The 24,927-nt window shown below is 38.6% G+C and overlaps 1 protein-coding gene across 1 annotated transcript in view; it reads right to left on the reverse strand.

The window, feature by feature from the left end:
* LOC111158581 (ligand of numb-protein X 2) overlaps positions 1 to 22,101 on the reverse strand; it is a 39,789-nt gene extending 17,688 nt beyond the window's left edge. The window contains exons 1-4 of the mRNA XM_022520703.1: positions 22,077 to 22,101; positions 17,474 to 17,986; positions 5,362 to 5,609; positions 3,925 to 4,124 (exon numbers count right to left, since the gene is read on the reverse strand). Of these exons, the coding sequence (XP_022376411.1) occupies positions 3,925 to 4,124; positions 5,362 to 5,609; positions 17,474 to 17,880 (855 nt within the window). The 5' untranslated portion in view covers positions 17,881 to 17,986; positions 22,077 to 22,101. The remainder of the gene's footprint in view (positions 1 to 3,924; positions 4,125 to 5,361; positions 5,610 to 17,473; positions 17,987 to 22,076) is intronic.
* Between the last annotated feature and the right edge of the window lie 2,826 nt (positions 22,102 to 24,927).

A 24,927-nucleotide genomic window follows, 5' to 3' on the forward strand; every position in this document is an offset into this window, starting at 1 on the left:
CTAAGTGGGTTAAAGCCTCTGCCTTCAGCTCAGGTCATGATCTCAGAGTCCTGGGATCGAGCCCCACATCGGGCTCTCTGCTCAGCAGGGAGCCTGCTTCCTCCTCTCTCTCTGCCTGCCTCTCTGCCTACTTGTAATCTCTGTCAAATAAATAAATAAAATATTAAAAAAAAAACAACTCATCATTTCTGGTTATTCAGCTAAAAAGCCACTTATCTCTAGGTTCTTATTTTTCCATCTTAAATTCACATCTATCACAAATGACTTTACAAACATCTGGCTGGAATCCAGCGCTAGCCACGTGCAAGTATGTAGCCTCACACCATCTTTGTGATGTGGGTTGTGGAATATCCTACAATCAGAGATTTTCCCTTCACAAATGTGTGGTTGCCAGTGAAACACAGAGAAAGCAGAGACCAAATAAAATACTGTTGCTAGATGTTGTAGAAATAGCACCAAGAGAGTAAACTTTACCACATCTTTAGCTAAATATATTTTGTACCAATGCAGTCAGGACACGACTGCAATTATTTTCCTTCAAAACCAAAAGCAAATAAATCACTGATGACTCAGATGGCACTGTAAATACGTACTCTTAATCATGTTCTGAAATTTGTATTATTTTTAATAGTAATACTGATGTAATCTCTTATACTATTTTATTCTTCAAACTGCTCAAAATGCTGCACTGCGAAAGACCCTGAGGGTATATGGTTCTCCTTTTCAAAGAGGTTATTTAATAGAATAACATGGATGTGTGGGTATATATATAAAACACACACACACACACACACACACATATAGAATCAGTGTGGGAAAACCAAAGCACTGTTACTACATCTAGTTTGCTAAACTAAAAACACAGGCTAGCTAGGCCTTTGGTCTGTAAATAAACCATCTTAACGACTCTAAGGTATTTTCAAATTGGCTCACGGTATTATTTATGTAGCTTACAAAAAGTGGAAGATAACCAGGTAGTAAAAATATACTAAGGAGCCTTCTTTCCAAGTGTTTCCTTTTGAATGACCATAAATACTACTCTGTATTTGGGCAAGTAGTGTGGCTTTACTTATTGGCTCCAGCATACCAGCCAAAGGCCAATGAGAAGTCAGGCCCACAAGAGGAAAGACCCTTTGTGAATTCAATAATCAGGTTATGTGCTCATAATTTTTGTATCAATTTGAAATCATTAAACTGGATTTAAGATTGCCATTATTAGGGTTATTAATATGTATGCCTCCATAAACAATAATAATGCACTGGAATGTCTACAATGCTGATTTATAGCTTTGAGTTAATTCCCCAAATTATAGCCAGTATTTCAGATAATTAGATTTTTATTTGAGGTATACAGATTCAGTTATGTTATTAAACAATTCTCCAAAGCAGACCAGTAAAAGAGCCTGTAGATGAAATATATTAGCAAACAAAACCCTATAGCAAACAAAACTATATATTAAATATATTTTTATACATTTTTATATATTTGCTAATATATTAGCAAACTATATATTAAATACATTAGTAAATCTGAGGTTACAGATTTAACCTCAATTATACTCAAAGAAATGCAAATAAAAACAAAGCATTTGTTTTTACCTTTAAAATTTAGAAAAAGCATGAGAAATATGTAAAAATGTTAATATCCAAAGCTGGCACACTGCTGGTAGCAAAGAACAAAAGATGAAAATAAATGTAAACTCAATTATAGCTAGAAAGGCCAGAAGTGGAGAAGAAAAGAACACTGTTAAGCTGCAGAAAAGGGCAATCTGGCTCTTTTGGTCTTGGCCACAAAGATGTCAAAATGTCAAAACCAGCTACAAGAGTTCCTCCACGGAGAATCAGTTTAGGAGCTGGGGTAGAAGGAATACAGGGTAAGGTGTCCAGAGAGCTGTGCCAACCTCATGCAACCAGAGTACTACTAATATCATAAAAGGACAGCAAACACAGTAATGCAGTAAATAGCTAGCTATGGTAGGATCAGAAACTGGATTTTACATAAGCTGGATTAGTTATGCTTCCTGTATTCTCCTATTTCCTCTTCAGATTTAGTAAAGAACAAAACACTGGAAGTTCAGTCTGTGTCAGCCAGACCAAGTGCAACGAAGGAGGGGTTTTGGGCTCAAGTGTTGAAGTGGAAATCACAAACTACAAGAGGCAGAATACGGATGGGTGTGGAAACCAAAGCCAGGAACCCCCAATGGAAAGGTCAATCCTTGCTGCTCTTGGAGCCTAGTTTGTCTGTCTTCCCCTCTGGACATTTCTCTTGAAGAACTAAAAATCCTAGAGGTTCTAAGTTTTGTTTTAATGAAGAAGACAGCTATCCCCAACAGGATATCATAACCAAATCCACTCTTTTATTGACTCAGCAAGTATGTCCCGGGTACCAACTCCAGGCACAGCACTGTGAGAAGCCTGTCCCATAGTACGTACTATTAAGGTGGCTGCCATCCCCAAAGGAGGACACTGCATTTGAATAACTCTCTGTTACTGATTATGTGTTAAGTGGTGAAGAGAAGGAATGTCTTCAGCACTTAAAGTGAGAAGAGGTCTGAATGGGTGAAAATGGCAGGGCAGGGCTTTCTGGATGAAGGTGGGGAAGCTATAGCACAATGGGGACAGGCTGGAATATGGAGGGAAGCACGGAGATTGCTATGTCTGGCTTTTCTGCTAGATTATAAATTCTATGAGGGCAGGGGTTGCTTTTTGCTCTTAATTATACCCTCAGCTCTGACCACCATGCCTATGATGTTTCAGTAAAACACAGATGGCTACAGCTGAAAGAAAAAGCAAGGGTTAAGGCTGAGGGGACAGGTTGTGTAACAGTCCACAGAGGACCCTGACTATTAGATGAATCAGTATGGACTTGATCCTCTGGTCCAATCTTCCCAGGGAAAGCAGAGTCACAGATGTATTAATCTGACAATGGTCGTACCGGATTTCAGAGCAGAGTAGGGAGGCAGGGGTATTGATTCTACTGGGTTAGACATGAAGCAGTGAGGGCACAGACCAGAGAGGTGGCAGGGAAAAGGGAAGGGGTGAATACCAACAGACCGTGGGGAAGGACCGAGCAGTGAAATCGAGGAGGCAAGAGTCCTTGAGCCTGGGTTCCTAGAAGACATCTTTTCTCATTCATGCCTATTTCTTCTCTCCTAAATATCCATTCTTTTAGCTTCAAGTACCACTTACACTCGTATGGGTCATATATCCAGGTCAATTTTCACATGAACTCTAGAATTCACATGAACAGTAGAATTCTGGCCATCTCATGCCCATCAGTATGCCCTCTAACATAATATCATCTTGCCCGAAGCTAGTTCTTTTGTTGGAGTAGCTATTTCTCTTTAAAGAGAAGAGGGAAAGGGTAGCATCAAGGGTTAGTGCAGAGTCAGGCTGTTTGTGGACGAGAGTGTGTTTGAGAGCCAACAAGAGGTGGCCGTGATTTCCAAAGTCTATCTTAAATTCAATGGTATAAGTTTTAAGTAACTTGTGCTGTGTGACCTGTCTTTTCTAGATTATAGTAATCAGTGTAGAGAAGGATAAATTAGACAATGAAGGTAACTGATGCATGGTACCCTGGGACTAGGGATACAGCCAATGGGACAAGAGAATTTAGCAGTGAAGGTGGCCCCGAAATAGCCAACCATGGAGTCCAAGCCAGGAGGAATCCAGCTGGCGCGGAGAGCCACGCACTGAGGCACACGTGGGATCAAATTTAAGAGAGGGGGTAAAAATACATTCCATGTGTTTGGGGGAAATCGGAGAAATTACAGATAAATTCTGATCTGTTTTGCATTAAAAAAAACAGTAAAACTTACCTTTTTATAAGTCAGGTTCCACAGTACCATAATTTCCTCAGCTTTAAACTGATGAATAAGAGCAAAAAAAGAGGCAAGATAACAAAATAATTTTAAAAATTGATACCTGAAGAATCTGGTCTCCAGCAAGGAGTCTTCCATCTTTGGCGATCACCCCATCTCGATAGACTTCCTGGATAACAATGTTAATCAGTGGCGTTTCATTGCCGCCCACAATGCTAATTCCTAGCTGAATATAAGGATTAGACCGGTGAATTTCAATTGTGGTAATTTCGCCTTCCGGTAAACTAACCGGCTGTTGCGTAGCTGCCAAGTTAAAAACGAGAGAGAGAAAAATAGGTGGAAAGAAAAACGTTTTATATTTTGATTATCTTCAGGTAAGTAAGTTATCGTCTATCATTATTGATGACCTTATGTTAATAGATGATTAATAACAAAGCAATACCACGGGATAAGAAAAATAGAATGACCAAAACACCAATAGGTAAGATTAGCAAAACACTTCCTCTTCGAAAGGTGATCAGTAAATAATCAACAAATAACTACTATGCATCAGATCACTAGGGACCACACAGTGATCTGATAAAGAAATATACAGACAATATCATCTTGTCCTAATTGATCAGAGAAAGTTTGACCCATGAAACAACTGTAAACAGTGCAAGGCAGTACATATGAAATAAAAAAGACAAACTCTGTGACATACAATCACCGTAGTGGTTGACAAAGTAATCACATTAAGCAAGAAGAGGAGGGTCTTGATCTGAGCAGTAGGAGATGGAAGAAGTGTTATAGCCATGGCTGGGAAAACTGGGATTTGTAGAAAAATTGGAATTTTCATAAGAGATAAACCTATTTAAAAGAAAGACACAGGGCCAACTATTAAGATATGCCCAAGATCTATGACTAGAGGTTTTCCGCCTATTTCCTGGTGGGTCATGTAGACAGATCAGTGGCTGCTACCAGAGGACAGCAATAGTCAGACGCATGGCCTTGGAGTCAGATACATACCCAGCCATTTCCTGGCTCTCAGACTTTGACCAATGACTCTCTGACTAAGTTTCCTCATCATTAAAAAAAATCCAGTATTGGCACAAGCATTTAATAAGTTAATATATGTAAAGTGCTTGGCACAGTGCTGACACAGAATAAGCACTTAGGCTGAGGTATTATTTTTGTTCTTCTTGATGCTGTGGATTTCTTAATCAAGAAGCAACAGGCTTTAAAACAAACAAACAAAAGAAGTCTGTTGATGACCAGTGAATTTGTGGACTACAACAGAAGAGGGAAGGGGGAAGGATAACCAGCCTCAAGGTAAGACTCACTTTCTGTTTCTAAACTGCAAACTGTTAGACTTGTACACTTAAAGGGTGAATATGTAATATGTGAAGCATATCTCAGTAAAATTATTTGTTGAAGAGGAAAAAAAAAACAACAAAAAAAACCAACACCCCATGTAGGGAAAGTAATAGGGAGTAGTGAGAAGAAAGGAAATATCTGATTTGAAAACATGAAAAGCAAAAGCAAGGTGAAGAGCACATACTGTCAGTGGCCGTGTTCTCCTCGAAGGCGGGATTGTCCAGGCCAGGCTCCTCAGGCCACGCGGGCAGAGACGCTGACGTCAAGCTGCGCTCAGCAGGCGCTGTGCCTGTCCCTGAACAGTCCGTTTCGAGGGATAAAGTACCTGGAAGATCTATTATAGTGGTTCCGTTTTCATTCTCAATCTCTGTCTGAGCTTTATCAGTTTTCCTCCTTTCTAGGGCAAGTCTCCGATGAGAAGCTCCAGGACATCTAGAAAGAGAGCATTAGGGGGTTCCCAGATGATTTGAAAGGAAAAAATGATTGACAGCTTGTTCCCCAACAACAGAATAGCCACTGCTTCAATGCCAAACTCACCTAGAGGTAATCCACAAGTGGTATGTAATTCTGCTTTTAACCTGTGCTCAAACTAAGTTCCTACCACACTGTGTAGCAAACTTAAAACAGGCGTTGGCACAAATAGTGGCTTCATGCGTGTCTCAAAAAATACTTCAATAAAAACCTGTATTCAGATATATACTAGTCCCAGAAATACACCAGCACAGTTGACGGTACACTGCAAATACTATTCTGAGATCCTGATTGCATAACCCCTTTTTCACAGGGACGGCTTAACTCCTTAACAAGAGTGGAAACAGCAGTCTTCTTCCACAATGTGCTCCTGCATCCAGACTTGGACCTTGAGTGACACTGTTCCTTTCCGCTCTCAGGGCCAAGAGTACACATTCATTTATTAGTGAGGAGCAATAATCTGAGGCTCTGCCACTTGCAGAAAAGCAGAGCAAAGGCCCAAGAGGCTGCGTATGGTGGGTGGCGGTCTTATGTCTAGGGCTGCAGACTTCATTCGGTGATAATATTTTTTAAAATCTCAAATTTCATTAAAAATCAAGTATAGGATTAAATTTATTGAAAACTGGAAGCTATCCCTTAGCTGTAAAAGTAATAAATTTCCCCTCACAAACTCCCCTCATAAAGATAAGTTGTGGGTTTCAAGTTCTTGAAAAAGATTGCTATGGAATTTCTTTATTCAGCTTTTTCTCATTCCCTGTTTCCGCATCACCTTATTCAGAAAGAGGACAAATGATTTTCGTTCTGCATTGTTGTGCAGCACTCCAGGAAATGTTCCTGCAAGGACCTGACAAGTAACTTGGAAAATTGTATCACTGAGAAAAATGATTTTTGTCAAGTAAGTAGATTTCATGAGAAATGCATTTTAAAACTATTTCATTCAATAAAAAAATGGTGACAAAAACTGGATCATAAAAAAATACTTGAGACTAAAAATATAGGTAAAGATTCAATTCCCCAAATGCATATCACATACTGGTATCCATATGCGTAACAGCCAGTCTTCGATGGGCAAACAGACTAGGAACAGGAAGTGGGAAGGAAACATAAGCAGAATGTGCATAGCTGGGAAAGAGCCTAGCTAACAACTACAAAATCCTACAAACTAAGTAACTGTAAAGCCCCTCTTATCTTATCCAAGAATAAATTTAAAACTGGAAACCTGAAGTTGTTAGAGAGATAAAGAACCAGGTATACTTACATCCCAATGGGACAGCAAATTGCTAAGAGGGACTAAATAAAGGTATTTCATGTGATATCACAGAGAAATATGGAAGAACGCATTCATCCAGCACTCAGGAAGGTTACAGAGGACTGCACAACACCCACCTTTAAACAGATGGGCAGCTGCGCACACAGAGATGGAACAACTAGCCAGGAGGAGACCATGAGAGAAAGACTTCAAACTACACAAGGGAGGCAAGAGTGTCAACAAAGAAAAAATGACCAGTAGTGCAAATGCCATGAAAGAGGCCAATAAGATAAGACCCAAAAAGCATTACTTTGCTTTGGCAGTTAAAAGGTCATGGTAACCTCAGAGAGAACACCTTCGATGATGAGGGCAGAAGCCCAGATTATGGTACAAGCATTTCTGTTCACACAGTGTATGCCTTCTATTAAAAACTGCACACTAAAACTTACTGGGCTTGAGGGGAAATGAGGATTGGGACAGACCATTCACAACCTGGGCATCTAGGGCATGGCTGCAATGGGTACGGGCTTTCTCTTTGAAAATGTTCTAAAAATTCGATTGTGATGATGGCTGCAGACTTCAGGAAGTATCCTCAATAACACTGACTTGCACATCTTAAAAATAGATGAATTGTATGGTAGGCGAAATATACCTCAAAAGAACTGTTTTAAAAAGACAGGGAATGAGTAAATCAGAGCAGGCCTGGAAAAAACGTCTTGACCACAGACAGCTCAAAGCCATGGTTCCTCCAGTCTGTAAACATTTGGAACTGAAAGAGAAAGCAAGACTCATTTGTTGAGTGTCTAATCTGTGCCAGTCACCGAGGAAAGACCTCTACATACCACATTTCACTGAATCCTCACAACCACTCTGTTATCCCTATTTTACAGATGGGAAACTTGACACTTAACTAAGGCAACGTCCCACAGCTATTAAGTTGCAAAGTCAAAATCCAAACAAACTCAGAGCTGATGCCAAAGACATCTGTTCTTTCCACTACATCATGCTAAATTCATTCTTTTTTTTTCTTTAAGATTATTTATTTGAGAGAGAGAGAGCAAAGAGAGAGCAGGGGAGGGGCAGAGTGGGGCAGGGGCAGAGACAGAGGGAAAGAGAATCTTTAGCAGACTTCTGTGCTGAGTGTGGAGCCCGATGAGGGGCTGATCTCAGGACCCTGAGATCTGGACCTGAGCCGAAACCAAGAGGTGAAAACTTAATTGACTGAGGCAACCAGTTGCCCCTTTCCTAAATTCATTCTTACGGAGTTCTTTTTCTAGGGCAAAGTGAATTTGTTCCACCAAATGGTGTCCAGAAGCACAATCAGAGAATATGAGAATGAGAAAGTTCTTAGTGAAAATTAAAAAGCAAACAAAAATCACAAACAACAAAATCAATGCATCTTTTTAAATGGAGCATTTAACACCACCACCACAAACCACAACTGCCATCGGGGGTATAACTTGGATCATTCAGGCAGTAGGTCAATGTAGCAGGAGGCTAGTACAGGAAATATTAACAATGAATAGAACAAGGATGGCTGGTAATCACTGGAAGGCTGGTGGCAGGGGGCGCAGAGCTCCGGTGTCTGGTTGTGAGCGGGCACTGAAACCACACTGCCGTCAACAAGACTTTGAAAATTACCTATTTCCAGTCTTGAAGGGGGCCGTGCTATGGCCCACGAGGCATAACAAACAGTCAATTACTCATAGTTGAGGACTCTGACAGTGGCAATGGTTTTGGTTCTGCAACTGCACTTTTAAATAAGAAGCCTAGAACACCACCAGAGGAGTTAAAATTAGAAACATCAAAACCTAAACTGAAGAGCCTCTAGAAAGAAGACATTCCACTATAAGAGAAACCCCTAGAAAAGGATGGCTTTGGATGACAAGCTATGCCGGGGAGACTTAAGAGTCACGCTGGCTTTATCAGTGAAGCAACTTGAATTGTCACCATGGGACGCAGAGGAAGCTCAAGATAAAAGCAAAGGAAAATGGGGCAACAGTGAACAGAACAATGACTAAGTCTCCCCACAGCTCCAACTGCTGCGTAGCCAGTGATTATTTAGATCTGGGTAAGATTCTGGAGGAAGGGGATTTTCATGGTGTTTCAGGGACAAGATAAGCAGCAGTGCACACTGCAATACGAAAGAGAAAGACCCACAGCGGCGGTAGTGCAGATGGCTCTGATCTAGACTCTGCATCCGGTGAAGAATCTGAGGGTGATTTTGATTTTAGTGAGAGTGAAAACATGATGTAGATTTCCCTATGAGAAAAAGTAAAGTTAAAGACATTAAAAAGAAGTGAAGATAAAATCCCCAGTAGGGAAAAACAAAAACAAAGAAACAAAAACAAAAAAAAAGAGAAGAAACCGAAATTCAAGTGTAGTTCTTTGAAGGCCTGTAGGAAACCATTACAATACTCAGTGTGTCAGCAGGAAGCAGAAAACCCAGGTGGGTCCCACCAGCAGTGTGCAGTGGTGTCCTGGGTCCCACCCAGGAGCCCAGGGACAGGAGTATCTGCTAAGACTCCAGATCAGTCCCCACCTGGGCTTGTCCAGATTAGCATGAGTTAAACCTTTGCATCCAAATGCAGCCACGAACTGTGTGGTAGTAAAGAAATGTTTCATTCAGAGGATCAGTTTTACAAGTGTTGATACTTGATGTGTGTTTCTATTTACGGAGGGTATCTAAAATATAAAAGGAATCCTTTAACATGATAGAAATGATCTCTGCCCATTCTGTGATAATGTTCTCTGAAGCTATTCAAGATTTCGATAAGAGATTTGCTTCTAAGAATTATCTCGGAATATCATTTCCTTCTGAAGAACATATTCTACTTTTCTTACGTATGATAAGTCATTGTCATTACGTGGTTGTCAGTTTGACATGGAAGAAGTACACATTACATGCTGTTCTTTTCTAGTAACACGAAGCTCCTTTCTAGCCTTGTCTAATTTATGGCATCTTAACTTGAACTGTTTAGAGTTTATTTGGCAAAAGGAAACATTCCCATTTTTTTTCCCGGGACACTTCTGAAATCTTACTTAAGCTACATTGCCAATTTTGTTGCAAAGGTGTTTCATATTTTAGCCATTTTTTTTAAAGATTTTATTTATTTATTTGACAGACGGAGATCACAAGTAGGCAGAGAAGCAGGCAGAGAGAGAGGAGGAAGCAGGCTCCCCACTGAGTAGAAAACCCTATGTGGGGCTTGATCTCAGGACCCTGGGATCATGACCTGAGCCGAAGGCAGAGGCTTTAACCCACTGAGCCACCCAGGCGCCCCGCCAAACATTTTTATAGAAAGAATTCAGTATTATTTTACACATTAAGATGGTTGCTGTAAATGGCCTATGTCTCCTACTTAGAAGGAGAGGTTTATTGTATAACAAATAGAAGGTACTGACATTTTATAAAGATCTCATTGTCAACATCTTTAATAAAAGTGAAAAGGTTTTGATACACTCTTTTTCCTGATTCTACCGTATCCATGTCTGTTTCATGATTAAATGAATGCTTTGGGGGAAAAAAAGAATAAAAAATAGAAAAGAAATGCATGCAACATTTAATTAGATGAAAGTAGGCATGTATTGACACAATGTGGGCAGAAAGGGAGCTCTGAGATAGTGGGCTGCCCCTTAAAAAGGACACTGTGACTTGCCATAGGCTGAGGGCTATACTGCCCTATGGAGGTATCTCTATATACAGGTGTGTCTTTTAACTTTCTTAAATAAAGCCAGAAGGCTCGTACAGCAAGCAGAGCCAAATTTTCCTTTCCTGCTGAAGGTTATGCTTGTATTCCCACTATTCTGGCTCTCTTCAGGAAGAAAATTACATTGAACTAACTTGATTTAAGATATAGTAGTGTCAGATTAAAAGATTTCACTCATAGGGGATTTAAGAAACAAAACATAGGGGAACATAGGGAAATGGGGAAAAAAAGAGAAGGAGGTGAAACATAGGAGACTTAACGACAGAGAACAAACTGAGGGTATTTGCTGTATTGAATGCTGGATGTTATATGTAAGTGATGAATCATTAAATTGTACTCCTGAAAGCAACATTACACTACATGTTAACTAACTAGAATTTAAATAAAAAAATAAAAAATAAATAAGTGATGGGTACTAAAAGGGCACTTGCGATAAGCACAGGGTGTTGTATTGAAGTGCCAAATCACTATATTGTACACCTGAAATTAAAATTACACTATATTATATATTTATATATATTATATATAAAACTACACTAACTAGAATTCCAATAAAAATGCACAAAAAAAGAAAAAAAAAAAAGAATGTCTGAAAAGCCTCTTTTCCATAAAGGAATGAGAACTCTGGCAAAGATCATCAGAACCAACTCTTTCTGAGCTCTGGAAATTAGTCAAAGTTCTGTAGCAATCTGGAGTGAATTTATTCAAAGAAAATGATGGAATCTCTATGTTGAGAGACCTTATTAAAAATGTCTAGCGTTCAGTAAAAAATTAAGACACATGCAAAGAAACAAGGAAGTATGGCCCATATATAGGAAAAAAAATAGCAGAAACCTTATCCCTGTAGAAGCCTAGACATTGATCTTAGCAGACAATGACCTATATCAGGCATTACAAGTATGTTCAAAGAACAGACAAAATCACTCCTAAAGGAAATTCCTAAAGGAAAACATATGAATGATGTCTCACCAAATAAAAATGTCAATAAAGAAATACAAGTTATAGTAAAGACCCAAATAGAAATTCTGGAGTTTAGGACGCCTGGGTGGCTCAGTGGGTTGGGCCGCTGCCTTCGGCTCAGGTCATGATCTCAGGGTCCTGGGATCGAGTCCCGCATCGGGCTCTCTGCTCAGCAGGGAGCCTGCTTCCCTCTCTCTCTCTCTTTCTCTGCCTGCCTCTCCGTCTACTTGTGATCTCTCTCTGTCAAATAAATAAATAAAATCTTAAAAAAAAAAAAAAGAAATTCTGGAGTTTAAAAGTATAATAAATAAAATGAATTCACAACAAATTTGAACAGGCAGAAGAAAGAATCCATGAACTCGAAGATATGTCAATTGAGATTACCCAGTCTCAGGAACAAAAAGAAAAACAATGAGGATTTAAAAAAAAAAAAAAAAAAAAAGGATAGACTCTCAAGGACCTCTGAGATACTAACAAGAGTATTAATATATGGAGAACTGGAATCCCACAAAAATGGCATATGTCATTTTTGAGAGAGAAGAGGGAAGAAAGAATATTTGAAGACATAACCAAAATCTTGCTGAATTTGATGAATCTTGAAAGCAGCAAGAGAAAAATACCTCATTATCACATACATCTGAACCTCAGTAAGACTGACAACTGATTTTTCTTCAGAAACCATGGATGCTAGGAGGCTGTGGTAAACACAAAGTGCTAAACAAACACTGTCCAAGAAACCTATAACCAGAAAAAACATCCTTCAAAAACAGGAGAAATGAAGACATTCCCAGATGAAAAGTTTGTTGCTATCAGACCTGCCCTACAAAAAAACACGAAAGGAAGTCTTTCAGGCTGCTATGGAAGGTACTTAGTACCTCATATCCACATGAAGAAATGAGTGCTGGTAAGGGTAACTACACAAACATAAAAGCATACAAGTAGTTTTGGGGAGCACCTGGGTGGCTCAGTTGTTAAGCAGCTGCCTTCGGGCTCAGGTCATGATCTCAGGGTCCCAAGATCCAGCCCCACATGGGGCTGCTCAGCGGGAAGCCTGCTTCTCCCTCTCCCACTCCCCCTGCTTGTGTTCCCTCTCTCACTGTCTCTGTCAAATAAATAAATAAAATCTTGAAAAAAAAAAGTAGTTTTGGTTTCATGACTACTTTTTAATTTTATCTGATTTAAAAGACAACTGCAAAAAGAAATAATTATATTGTTTCAATGGGTATATAATGTATAAAGATATAATTTGTATAACATCAACAGCACAAAAAATAGGGAGGAAACAAGCTATCTATGAGCTAAGTTTCTGTACTCTAGTGATATTAAGTTTGTATTAATCTAAACTAGACTGTTATAAATTAAGATGTTAATTATAATCCCCAGGGCAACCACTAAGAAAACAATTAAAAATATATATGTAAACAGAAATGATGAAGGAATTAAAAGGGAATACTAGAAAATACATAAAAATACAAAAGAAGGAAGTAATGGAAGAACAGAGAAACAAGAAAATGACAGAATAGCAAAATGGCAGACATAAATCCTGCCTGATCAGTAATATAATACAATAAATTTATAAATATGAATAATATAATAAATATATTTAAATATAAATTAAATACTCCAATGAAAAGTTAATGATTGGCAGAATGGATACAAAAATAAAAGATCCAACTGTAAGTGTGTCTACAAGAGACACACACAAAGACACATATAGGTCAAAATTAAAAGAAGAAAAAAAGGTATACCATGCAAATAATAACCTAAAGAGAGCTGAGTAGGTATACTAATTTTAGACAAAACAGACTTTGAGACAAAAAATTGTTTCTAGGGGTGCCTGGGTGGCTCAGGTCATGATATCAGGGTCCTGGGATTGAGCCCTGCATCAGGCTCTCTGCTCAGCAGGGGGCCTGCTTTCCCCTCTCTTGCTCTGCCTGCCTCCCTGCCTACTTGTGATGTCTCTGTCTGCCAAATAAACAAACAAAAAAATCTTAAAAAAAAAAAATTGTTTCTACCGACCAACATTTTACAGCGATGAAAATGTTCAATCTATCAAGAAGCTGTAACAATTATAAATGTAACTAACAAAAGACACTCAAAGTCCATAGAGGAAAAAATGACAGAATTAAAGAAGAAATAGAGAATTCAACAATAATAATTTAGGACTTCAATGCCACACCTGCAATAATGGATTGAACCCTTATGGCCAGATAAGAACAGGGAAAGAAGAACAGGGAAAGATTTTAATAACACTATGAATCAAACAGACCCAACGGGACATCTATAGAACACTCCACCCATCAAGAGCATAAAACACATTCTTCCTCAGTAAACGTGGAGCATTTTCCAGGGTAGACCATGTGCTAGGTCATAAAAAAAAGCCTTAATTAAATTTAAAGGACTGAATTACACACAGCATGTTCTCTAATCACGATTAATTAAAAATGGATCAAAGACCATAAAAGTCTTAGAAGAAAACAGGTATAAATCTTTGTGACCTTGGATTAGGCATTGATTTCTTGGCTATGACACCAAAAGCACAAGCAAACAAAGAAAACACAGAGAAACTGGACTTCATAAGATTAAACACATCTGTCCTTCAAAGAGCATAGGAAAGTGAAAGGACAATCAACAGAACAAAAGAAAACATTTGCAAATGATATATTTAATAAGGTTCTAGTATCCAAATATATACAGGATGCTTACAATTTACAAAAAACAAAACAAAAAAAAAAAAAACAACCCATTATGAAAATCGACTACTGATGCTGAGCATTTATTTACATGCTTACTGGCCATTTAAATAATCTTCTTTGGAGAAATATCTATTCAAATTTTTCACCCATTTAAAATTGTGGATTACGTGCTTTTTCATTGAGTTGTAAAAATTCTTTATATATTCTGGATACTCGTACTCTCATATGATTTGCAAATATATATATATATATATATATCTGTTTTTTACATTATACATAAGAAAAGAATGCTGGCAAGAATGTTTGAAACACAAACCCGAACCAAAGGCAGATGCTTAACCAACTTAACCAATTGAGCCACCCAGGCGCCCCTGAAATTCTATGAATTATAAGAAACTTATCTATTTCTTTCAAATGAGTGAGACTGTGTGCAGAGATGCCACAGTCAGAATAATCATATTCTGTGACTCGTGGTATCACTCAGTTGCCTGTCTGGGTTGGTGTTAAAACATGGCTGCAAATGATTGGCCTCCTCCCATCACAAAGTGAAGCCTAGGTCCCCTGTCCCATTGAATCTGAGTGGACTGCTTCAAACAGAGTGACAGCATAGGGGATAATATGTGACTTCAAGATTAGTTCATACAAAGCCATCTAGCTTCTGCCACACTGAATGCCACATAAAAACTTTAAATACCCTGAGGCTGCCATGCTGGAAAGGCCACCTGTAGGCTTTCCTAGCTGAGCCAGTTCCTCTGGTTTTCTCCACCAGGGTGCCGGACATGTGAATGAAGAAGCCATCTTGCAAGTAGATTCTCTAGTTCTAAATGTTTTGGTCCTTGGCTTTCAGTTCTTCCCCGCTGTGGCCCAGATTACACCTAAAAGGGACAAGTCATCCCTGCTGTGCCCTGTTTGAATTCCTGACTCACAGAATCCATGAGCAGAATCAAATGCTTGTTTTGTGTCACTACGTTTGGGGTGGCTAGTTTCTCAGCAACCGATACCAGAACATAGATTAACCATTTAAATGAAGAAATGTTAGCTGAGTGTCGGTTTTTAGCAAAGGGATTCAAAGACTAGTAAAGACAATTCACAAGCCAGCATTAGATTCTAATTTGCGCTCCGCTCGAAGAGACTACTTAACATCAACATTTTTAACTGAAAACTAGAGAAAGGTCAGGCTGTTCCACCTATGTCTATTCCAATGGGATAGAAAAATTGTACTTTGTAATTTGCCTTTTTATTTTTCATAGTCAATAATCACTCTTGGCTGTTTATATCAAGCCAGTCACTCACCTTTTCAAATCATTCACCTTTTTCAATGTATCGTTCACTATATAGGACTGAGATGCTTTGGCAATGACTAAACGAGTAGCTCAAATATTAACAAGCTTACTTGGAAAATGGAACTTGCAACTGGACATGAATGCTTAGCCTTTACCAACCTACAAATGAAAGGACAGTGTGCTGTTCCCAAGTTTTTACATCACCAACATAAACTGCTTGATCCAAAATACTAATGATACATCAATTACACATTAAATACTTGTAGGCATATTAGTTAAGTGAATATTCCTAAAAATCCGTGCAATGTTTACCTCACTGCTCTCAAAATAATTGGTAACTGAACTGAGACTTTGTTCAGTTCTTCTAAAATCCTCTAACTGATACTCTTAAAAGAGTCACAGAAGAAAACTATTCCCTAAAAGGAATAGTCCAACTGAGAGAAATAAGGCAAGCCTAAGATATTCCTCAACCTCAGTAAGCAGACCCCACCCAGAATACCACATTCAAAAGTCTGGTGTCGATTTGTACAAGGTCTCTGCTGTCGTGCTCAGATCCTACACCTGCTGGTGACTGAGGACACAAGGAAACCTAAGGCCACAAGCACTTTCACAAGTCTCTGTATCTACCCTACACTTTTTCTTAGCTCTTACTAGATAATACAGATTAGATTTAAACAATTTTTCTATAAATCTTCATGTTTCTGACACGGTAAAAACATCTTGTTCTTTCTCATGTAACTTAACTATTTCTAATGAGTATCCTCATTTTATAACACTGATATTAGGAATAGAAGGATCACATATACACATGTCTACAGGAAACTTTCTACCACATAGTAGTAGGGAACATGATTTGACCTGTGGTCAAGTCAGCACAGTATATCAGAATTATAAATAAGAGTATTAGAAGTTTAGGCCTAACTATACCATTAATTAGCTCTAAATCTTTGTGATTCAGTTTCCTGATTTGTAAAGTGAGGGGATGAAGTTAGATAATCTCCATCAATTCTATGATACCCCATATACTGTACTGTGAATTTTTCACAGCAATCCTAGCTTTCTATTGCACAAGTGGCTGAACTCTGAAATCCAGAAATCAATACATTTATTCCTGTCATATTATGTGATTCTTCATACATAAGACATAGAGATATATTTTAACCCTTCCTAAGGGTATAAATAATTCTAAAACCCAAGTCTTTCACTAATGTCAAATTATAAAACTCACTACTTGGCTCAATAAATTACTTAACCTTTTAATAAAAAGCTTTATTAGAATAAAAATCCCCATTGAATGCTTTATATTTTCCAACCCCTAGTTCTTATTCAGTCTAGTCCTTGAACACAAATTCTTTATAAGATCCTAGCAAATAAAATCATGTACCCTCATTTCCATGTTGCAACCAAATTACTGTTTGTACTGTCTGCATAATATCCCATGGAGTTGATATACTATGGTAGTTTTAACGCTTCCCTACTGTTAATTAGATCAACTCCGATTTATTGAACTATGCACAATGCTGCAGTGAACACATCTTTATACATAATTTTTCCTTCTTTTGGATTATTTCCTTAGGATAATAAGCTACATAAAAGGATACTCACATTCACACTTTTTGAAACAAACTGCTAAACTGCCTTGGAAAAAAGTCTATCACTATACCCTGCTGCCCACATCAATGTAACAGCTTCATGTTATACCAGCAAAAATATTAGTAGGTACTTCTTCACTGTCATTTTCTGTATCTATGTTTTTGATAAATTGTCATGTAAAAATGTTGTTCCACAGAACTTATTTGTGTGTCTCTTGTATCTGATTTGTCCATTTACTTACTGATGTCTTGGTACTCTTCAGGAAGTTTTTGTTTGACCAACCTTTTTATCAACCCTAGACTTTACTGCTCTTCCCTTTATATTTTGTGCTTACCTGTTTTTAAGATGTGCCTCCAGATCACAGCGTTGCATGACATCTTGGCACACTGAAGAAAATGGACATAACACTAATAATTTGTCCAGAAGCTTATGAACTAGAATACTGGATTTCTTACACAACTTAAAGTGGAGTCTTTTCCGGTCCAATGGACAAAAGTCCTTCTCCTGTAAGAAGTTTTTGAGGCACTTGCAGCAGAACGTGTGTCCACAGGGGGTGTCTAGTGGCTGCAACAGAGGCTGAAGGCAAATATGGCAGACCAGGTCATCATCTACTTCATTCTGGTAATTGTATAAATGGTTCTCTCTTGTCCAGTGCTGCTGGCCACATTCAAAACACAGAGGATTGAAGGAGGAGGAGGAGGTCTGCTCCACAGACACCATCTCATCACTTGTTGTTCCCATTTTGAATCAACCAAAGCAGTTTCTGTATCTTCACACGTTAGACTTTCACTTCACGTATGGTTTCCTCTAATGGGCAATGATGTATGTGACTAAAATCAAGGTTTTTCTAGATAAACAAAACAAACCACAACTGTAATTAGTATCAGTCAAGAGGGACTAAAAGTCATCAATATCATATTATTTAGTTAACTTCTTTTTTAGGTTAAAAAATAAAAAAATTTAGATCAGGTGATAAATTAGTCATAAAATCCTAACAAATTAACTAATTTGCTAGCTGGTTAAGCTACTTGGCTACAACATTGCCAAGTTCTTGGTGAAAGAAGAACTTGTGATTAAAAGCAAAGATGCTGCATACAGTGTGACATAAGAGAATCAATCCGTTTTACAGACTGAAATCCTTCAACACTTCACTGCTCAACGGTAGTTTTTAAAGCCAATTAATCTACATAGCATGCTAATAATGCAAATTGAGGTATATTATGCAATACATTTGCATCTGTCATCCCAGTCATGGTTCTTTGCTTCTCATTTTATGCATTTACATTGCCATACCAAAGACTGTCTTTGAAATGTTGTCTCAAGGATAATTCAGTGTCTATTTAAAAAAATGAACTTCGCCCTGTACTATGTTTGGAAAAAACGGATTTCAAAATATGTATGACTTAAATATTCTCTAAGTAGCCCAGATTATAGAAAGATAAACTACACAGCATATATAGCTAACATCTGTGCAAACTCCGTAAAGTGCAGTACTACTTTAGAGCATTAGGGAAAAAGCCCACTGTCATTCAATTAAATGGGTACAATGTGTTATAAATTATAATTCCACCTCGTATTATTCAACACTTTGATCTGTTCTTGCTTATTCAAAACAGTAGTTTGTGTGTGCGTGTGTGTCCGTCTCCTGTCCAACTACAGAAGGCTCTCAAAGCAGCCCCCCCACCCCCAGGTCAGTGCACCTCTAGCAAGGAATGCTGCCCTCAGGTTCCCCGCAGCACCAGGGCTTAAAAATCAACTCCAGAGGCAGCAGCTGTCTATATTCACCCTTCAGTCAGTACTTAGTCTCTAGTATGACTACACATTGAGTAAGGAGACGGGAGAGGTAGGCAGAGGACAATGAAGAAAACCCAGTATTTAAAATTCAGTGTCCTCCAAGAAAGCCATGCACAGGAGGCTGTTATGTGAATACAGAGAAAGATGAGGAGAACTGCTCATCGAACTCAAGTTTGGCTTTATAGTTGGAAATACTTTCAAAAGGGGAAAAGCGCGCACTGCTGTGTTGTGACAGGGCGTCGGCCAGATGGAACCAGACAAGGGCCCCTCTGTGGAGCCTCAAGGGCTTCAGAGCACCTGGCACGCTTCCCTAGTATGCAGCAGGTCAAAATATCCGAGGCACAACACATTCAGGCTGCGGGAATCATCAAACCCGGGCCTCCCCGCCACAAGAGCGGAATGGGCAGGACACCCAAGTCAATGCTCCCAACATATGTTTCAATGAGAAAATTCTCCTCCCATCACACATACATATTTATCATTTTGTTTATCCAGAGTATTTATTAGAAAAACAATATAAACATTTTAACAAAGTTAACAAGAAGTGCCATGACTTATGAGCAGGTGGCCAGGATTCAAATGGGATGGCTGGCCTTCGATACACTGTTTTGAAAAATGACTTAATAAAATAACAAGGGCAGCCTGTGATCTAAACTCCTATCGGTACCAACATTAAGAGAGCAAATGTAACTCACAAACCTTGTTCTTTACCCTCTGGGCATCATAACTTTTCAAACGTCAATGCAAGGCATGTGAGATTAAGGAAAGAAACAGCATTTATCCCAGACAGACAGACAGACTAAGTATTTTAATACAGAATGTCTACAGACTCTAATTCCAGTTAGCAAGAAAACTCACATATCCTTTGCTCTTCTTTCTTTGTGATAGTGTTTATTCTAATTTTTCTTTTCCTCAAGAAAATATACTGCAATTCTAGCCTCCCACATAATGACTAAGAAAGCATTTCTCTTGACTATTATGTTTTAGTTATTTTTTAAATCTCTAAATAACTTTGAGTTCTTTATCACAAAATCTTTTCATGAGGAAAAATAACATGTTCCCAGTTAAAATACCAAATAACAACTGCATTATCTTCCACCCCCGAGATACCTCTGTTACCATGACACAAACATTAAGTGAAAAATCACCCTGTGTAGCTCACTAGCATGTGTTCATGCGTACTGACTGAAGAACTGCCAGGCTGTGCAGCGCAAGGACTGAAGAGCACATACTCTGGAGGAAGTCTGGGAGGGTTCGAATCTTTGCTCTGCCACTTAACGAGCTCTGTGACCTTACTAAATGTCTGTTTCCTCCTCGTGTGTAAAATGTAAAATGGGGGCAACCATGGTGCCTATTTCAAAGGGTTGACATAAAGAAAAAATGAACATATAAAATAATAAATGAGTGCATAAAATAGTGCCTAGCACATCGTCGGTACTGTGTAAGTATTAGCTATTATTACCATTATTAAAGATAAACAGAAGTTCAGACAGATGTTATGATTTGTAAAAAGCCAAACAACTTATAATTACTTGGTAAGAGATAAGGGTGATAAATCTAGTTCTTTCTTGCTTCAAAATAACCCAAGAGCAAATTAAGTAATTATAAGAAAGAGGAGAGGTATTTCATGAAAGCCTTAGTTGTACGAATTTTGTAAGGACTAAGGACAGCCTGATCCTGTCTTTCCACCCCCTAATCCCTTCCCTCTACTCCCAACCCAGGCAGATGATTTCATTCCTTCTTAGTGTGCAAGTCTAATTGCAATACCTAATACTACTTCTCATACTAAACTGAGCTCCTTAAAAGCTGGACCTCCCACAGAAGAGCAGTTCAGTGAATGCTGCATGGCCACAGAGATGACAATTTACTTATGCACTCTTACTACATTTAGGCAGCCAGAAGTACATCTATGTTTATAGGAGGATATGCCCATGTTTAGATATAATTTTGAGTTCAGATATTCTATGAGCACAATCTGAAATATCAAAATGCAAATTAAGTAAGTCCTAAATATTTTTCGTAATATAAAGATATGTATACATATGTAATATATGTGTCTTCACAAACTACATTGTATGTTTAGCTAATATTCCAGGAAGAGTAAAGAGATGGAAGTTATTAAATTAGCTGAGAATATTACAACACATTTTATTATGATTTTATTTATTCACATGAGAGAAAAAGAGAAAGAGAAGCAAGCAAGCAAGCAAGCATAGCAGGATCAGAGGCAGAGGGTGAGGGAAGGGCAGACTCTGTGCTGAGCAGGAAGCCCTCTGCAGGGCTGGATCCCAGGACCCAGAGATCATGACCAGAGCCCAAGGCAGATGCTTAATCATCTGAGCCACCCAGGTGCTCCTTACAATATATTTTAAATATCTTGAAAAATACCCAGTACACTGGAAAGGAAGTAAGAAGACATTGTTTCCTACCTAACTCTAATTAGGAATAACAGGCTTGGCCCTCCTGGTTTATGAGACAAGAACACCCTGGTGCCATCAGAGACTCTCAGGAAGAGCTATGGTTTTTCATAGTTAATTTGCAAACTCCAAAACTACATGTTATTCAGGTCATTTCTCTTGAGGTTATTTTTTTTTTTTAAGATTTATTTATTTATTTGAGAGAGAGCATGCATGAGAGAGAGAGAGAGCAGGGGGAGGGGGAGAGGGAGAGAGAGAGCAAGGGGAGGGTGAGAGGGAGAGAGAGTTCCCATTCAAACTCTACTTACTCTGTAGAACCCACCAGCCCCACTAAGTGTGGAGCCCAACTACGGGCCCAATCTCAGCCCCTGAGATCATGACCTGAGCCAAAATCAAGTCGGATGCTTTACCAACTGTGCCATCCAGGTGCCCCTCTCTAGATTATTTTTAATTCAGATAGAAAGAGTCCTCACAGTCCTTAACTTTGGAGATCCAGCCCAGAAAAAAAGGCCATGAGCTAAAGATTCCCATCAAAGTACGGTTAGATGGGAAATCCCTAGGGCTCCTTTGACTCATCAACTTCAAGAGTCTCAGGCTACTCTCTTCTCAAGTGTCCTCCCGGCAAATTCCTACTCAAACTCTACTTGCTTTGCAGAACCCACCAGCCCCACTCCTACTCCTGAGTACATCTCCCTTCCCTCATGCCCTTGCTGCTCTTACACATACCTTCATTTCAACAATGACTACATTTGCCTTCTTGCTTATCTGTCTTCTCAGCTCTTTGAGGGTGAAGATAGCATCTTCTTTATTGTTTGTGTTCGCCATTCTTGGCACATATTACACACTAAAATTTTTTTTGTTCTCAGGCTCCTACTTGGGTCTGAAATGCTAAGAGTGCTGAAATGTAAAGTATCACTTTATAAACATATAGGAGAAGACCTTGCAATTTATGGCACTGCCAAGTAGTCGATATACTGGACCCTGCTCTATGATTACAAAGAATAAGATATAACTTCTTTTAGTCTTCAAAAGTTTGAGAATTTTGAAGTTATTTTTCTTTTTTACCTGATATCAATATAAGAAAACTCTGACTGTCTATGTTACACATCAGCTTTGATAATGCCTTTGTGTAAAGCAATGGGTGTCAAACTTTTACACCTAAGGATCCCTTTATCCACTTGGGATAACTGTGGCAGTTCCTTAAAAAACTAGCATACTACTACCATACAATTCAGCTACTGTGCTCCTGGATATTCACTCCAGAGAAGTGAAAGTCACACATATATCTACAGCTTTATTTGCAATGGCCCCAAACTAGAAATAACCCAGACAACCTTCAGTGGGTGAGTGGATAAACAAACCAAGGAACATCTGTACTGTAGAATAGTACTCAGCAATAAAAAAGAATGAATTATTGCTGCACACAACCTGGACGAATCTCCAGAGAATTATGCTGAGTGAAAAAAGCCAATCCTAAAAGGCTCCTTACTACACTATGCCATTTAGAGAACGTTTCTGAAGTGACAATGGGATTGTTTAAATATTCATTTGTTAATAAAACAATAAACCCATTACACACCAGGACTTTTTTTTTTAAGATTTTATTTATTTATTTGACAGAGAAATCACAAGTAGGCAGAGAGGAGGCAGGCAGAGAGAGGGGAGAAGCAGGCTCCCTGCTGAGCAGAGAGCCCGATGTGGGGCTCGATCCCAGGACCCTGAGATCATGACCTGAGCCGAAGGCAGAGGCTTAACCCACTGAGCCACCCAGGCGCCCCAACACACCAGGATTTTTATGAGAAAGTTTTTTATGGAAAAAAAAATTTTTTCTTTTTCCAAAATAAGAAATATAGCAAGAAGAGAGGCCATTGTTTTATATCTTTGCAAACCTGGAGCCTCAAATCTGTACATTTTCAATCTGTGGTGAGGTCACATGTATCCTCTGAAAACTCCACTGGGCACTCATGAGAGAATGACAGCGAGAAAGGCAGATAACGTCTTAGCATTAGTGGGAAAACAGTGTTGACCTTGTGGACCCAACAGAAGAGAATAAGGGACCCTGGGTCATACTTTGAGAATAGCTGGTACAGAGCACTAAAGGTATCTGATATGCTTTTTTCACAAGAAGTACCAGTTAATAACTAACACTACTGTTAGAAAAGACAGAAACTGAAAAAGGTCAAATGCTGAGATGAGCCCGCACTGGAGGAGTCTATCTTTCCTGGAATAAAGCTCTCTCCACAGAGTTTTTTTCATACTGGAAGATGCATGTCTGGGTATTTAGCTGTATAGAAATACTTAGCATGCTAGATGATGGTCTTAAATGGATTCTTTTTTTTTTTTTTTAAGATTTTATTTATTTGACAGAGAGAGAGAGAGAGAGAGCACACAAGCATGGGGAGCAGGAGGGGGAGAAGCAGCAGCCCGATGCGGGGCTAGATCCTAGAACCCTGGGATCATGAACTGAGCTGAAGGCAGATGCTTAACCAACTGAGCCACCCAGGCGCCCCAAATAAATTCTATTCTTAATCAAAACTTACTTCCTATTGCGTGTCACTAAGAAAACTACAAAAGAGCAGTTTTCAACAATTGCACACGTAGAATTCTCATTTTTCTACATAAAACTGTAATTCAGCACACTTAAATATTTGTCTATCCCTTCTTATGATGTTGAAAAGCCATTTTAAAATTCTTAAGATGCTACTTGTAGTAACATGTACCCTATTTAATAATCTAGAAAATTAGTAAGCTAAGCAAAAAATGCTAGAAGCAATGAAACTTAGGCTCTAAGCTCTATGCCAGCTGGGTAACTAGGTCACTGCAATTAATTCTTTCATTCACCAAATGTTTATCCAATGCCTACTACGTGCTAGTATATCATATATATTCTGATGCCTTGGCTTCCTGTGTATAAACTATCAGCTTTGCCTAGATACTAATTGATCTCTCTCTCTTTCTCTCTCGCTCTCTCTCACACACACACACATACACAGAGTTAAATGTAGCTCTAAAATTCTTATGATTCTGTCTTTTTATATATAATAAAATGCTCAGTGATATGTCATATTTACCCGTCAGTCCCAAAATTTGTTACTGTTTTTGATAACTTCCAAGATCTTAAATTTCTACAAAGTGGAGGTTAAACTGTGGTGAGCAGAGAAATAACCAATCTGAAATGTCCTTCTACCACTAAGTCTTCCAATTTTGAACCACTATTCTATGATGAAAAACTATTTTAAATGCAAAAAGATAAAGGCCAAAACCAAACTGAATTACCTCCCCAAGTCTAATAGGTTCAGATAGTGATACTAAAGCTGTATTTTTAAAAATCATACTGTATTATGTTACCTTAGAGTAATTTAAAAATAGAATTGATATAAAACTATTTCGAAAAAGAAACATACCATATGGAATGTTAAACATGTCTAGACAGTTAAGTATCCAGACAAACCTCTGCCAATAATTAAAGACCTCTGTGGAAAGAACTTTATTCCAGGAAAGACAGGTTCCAGCAGCACGTGGGCTCTTCCCAGCAGCACTCCTTACCAGCCAGCTGAGCTGGGGCAATTTCTAACGT

This window comes from Enhydra lutris, unplaced genomic scaffold, assembly GCF_002288905.1.
Source record: "Enhydra lutris kenyoni isolate GAN:26980312 unplaced genomic scaffold, ASM228890v2 scaffoldscaffold60, whole genome shotgun sequence".
In the NCBI taxonomy this organism is placed as follows: Eukaryota; Metazoa; Chordata; class Mammalia; order Carnivora; family Mustelidae; genus Enhydra; species Enhydra lutris.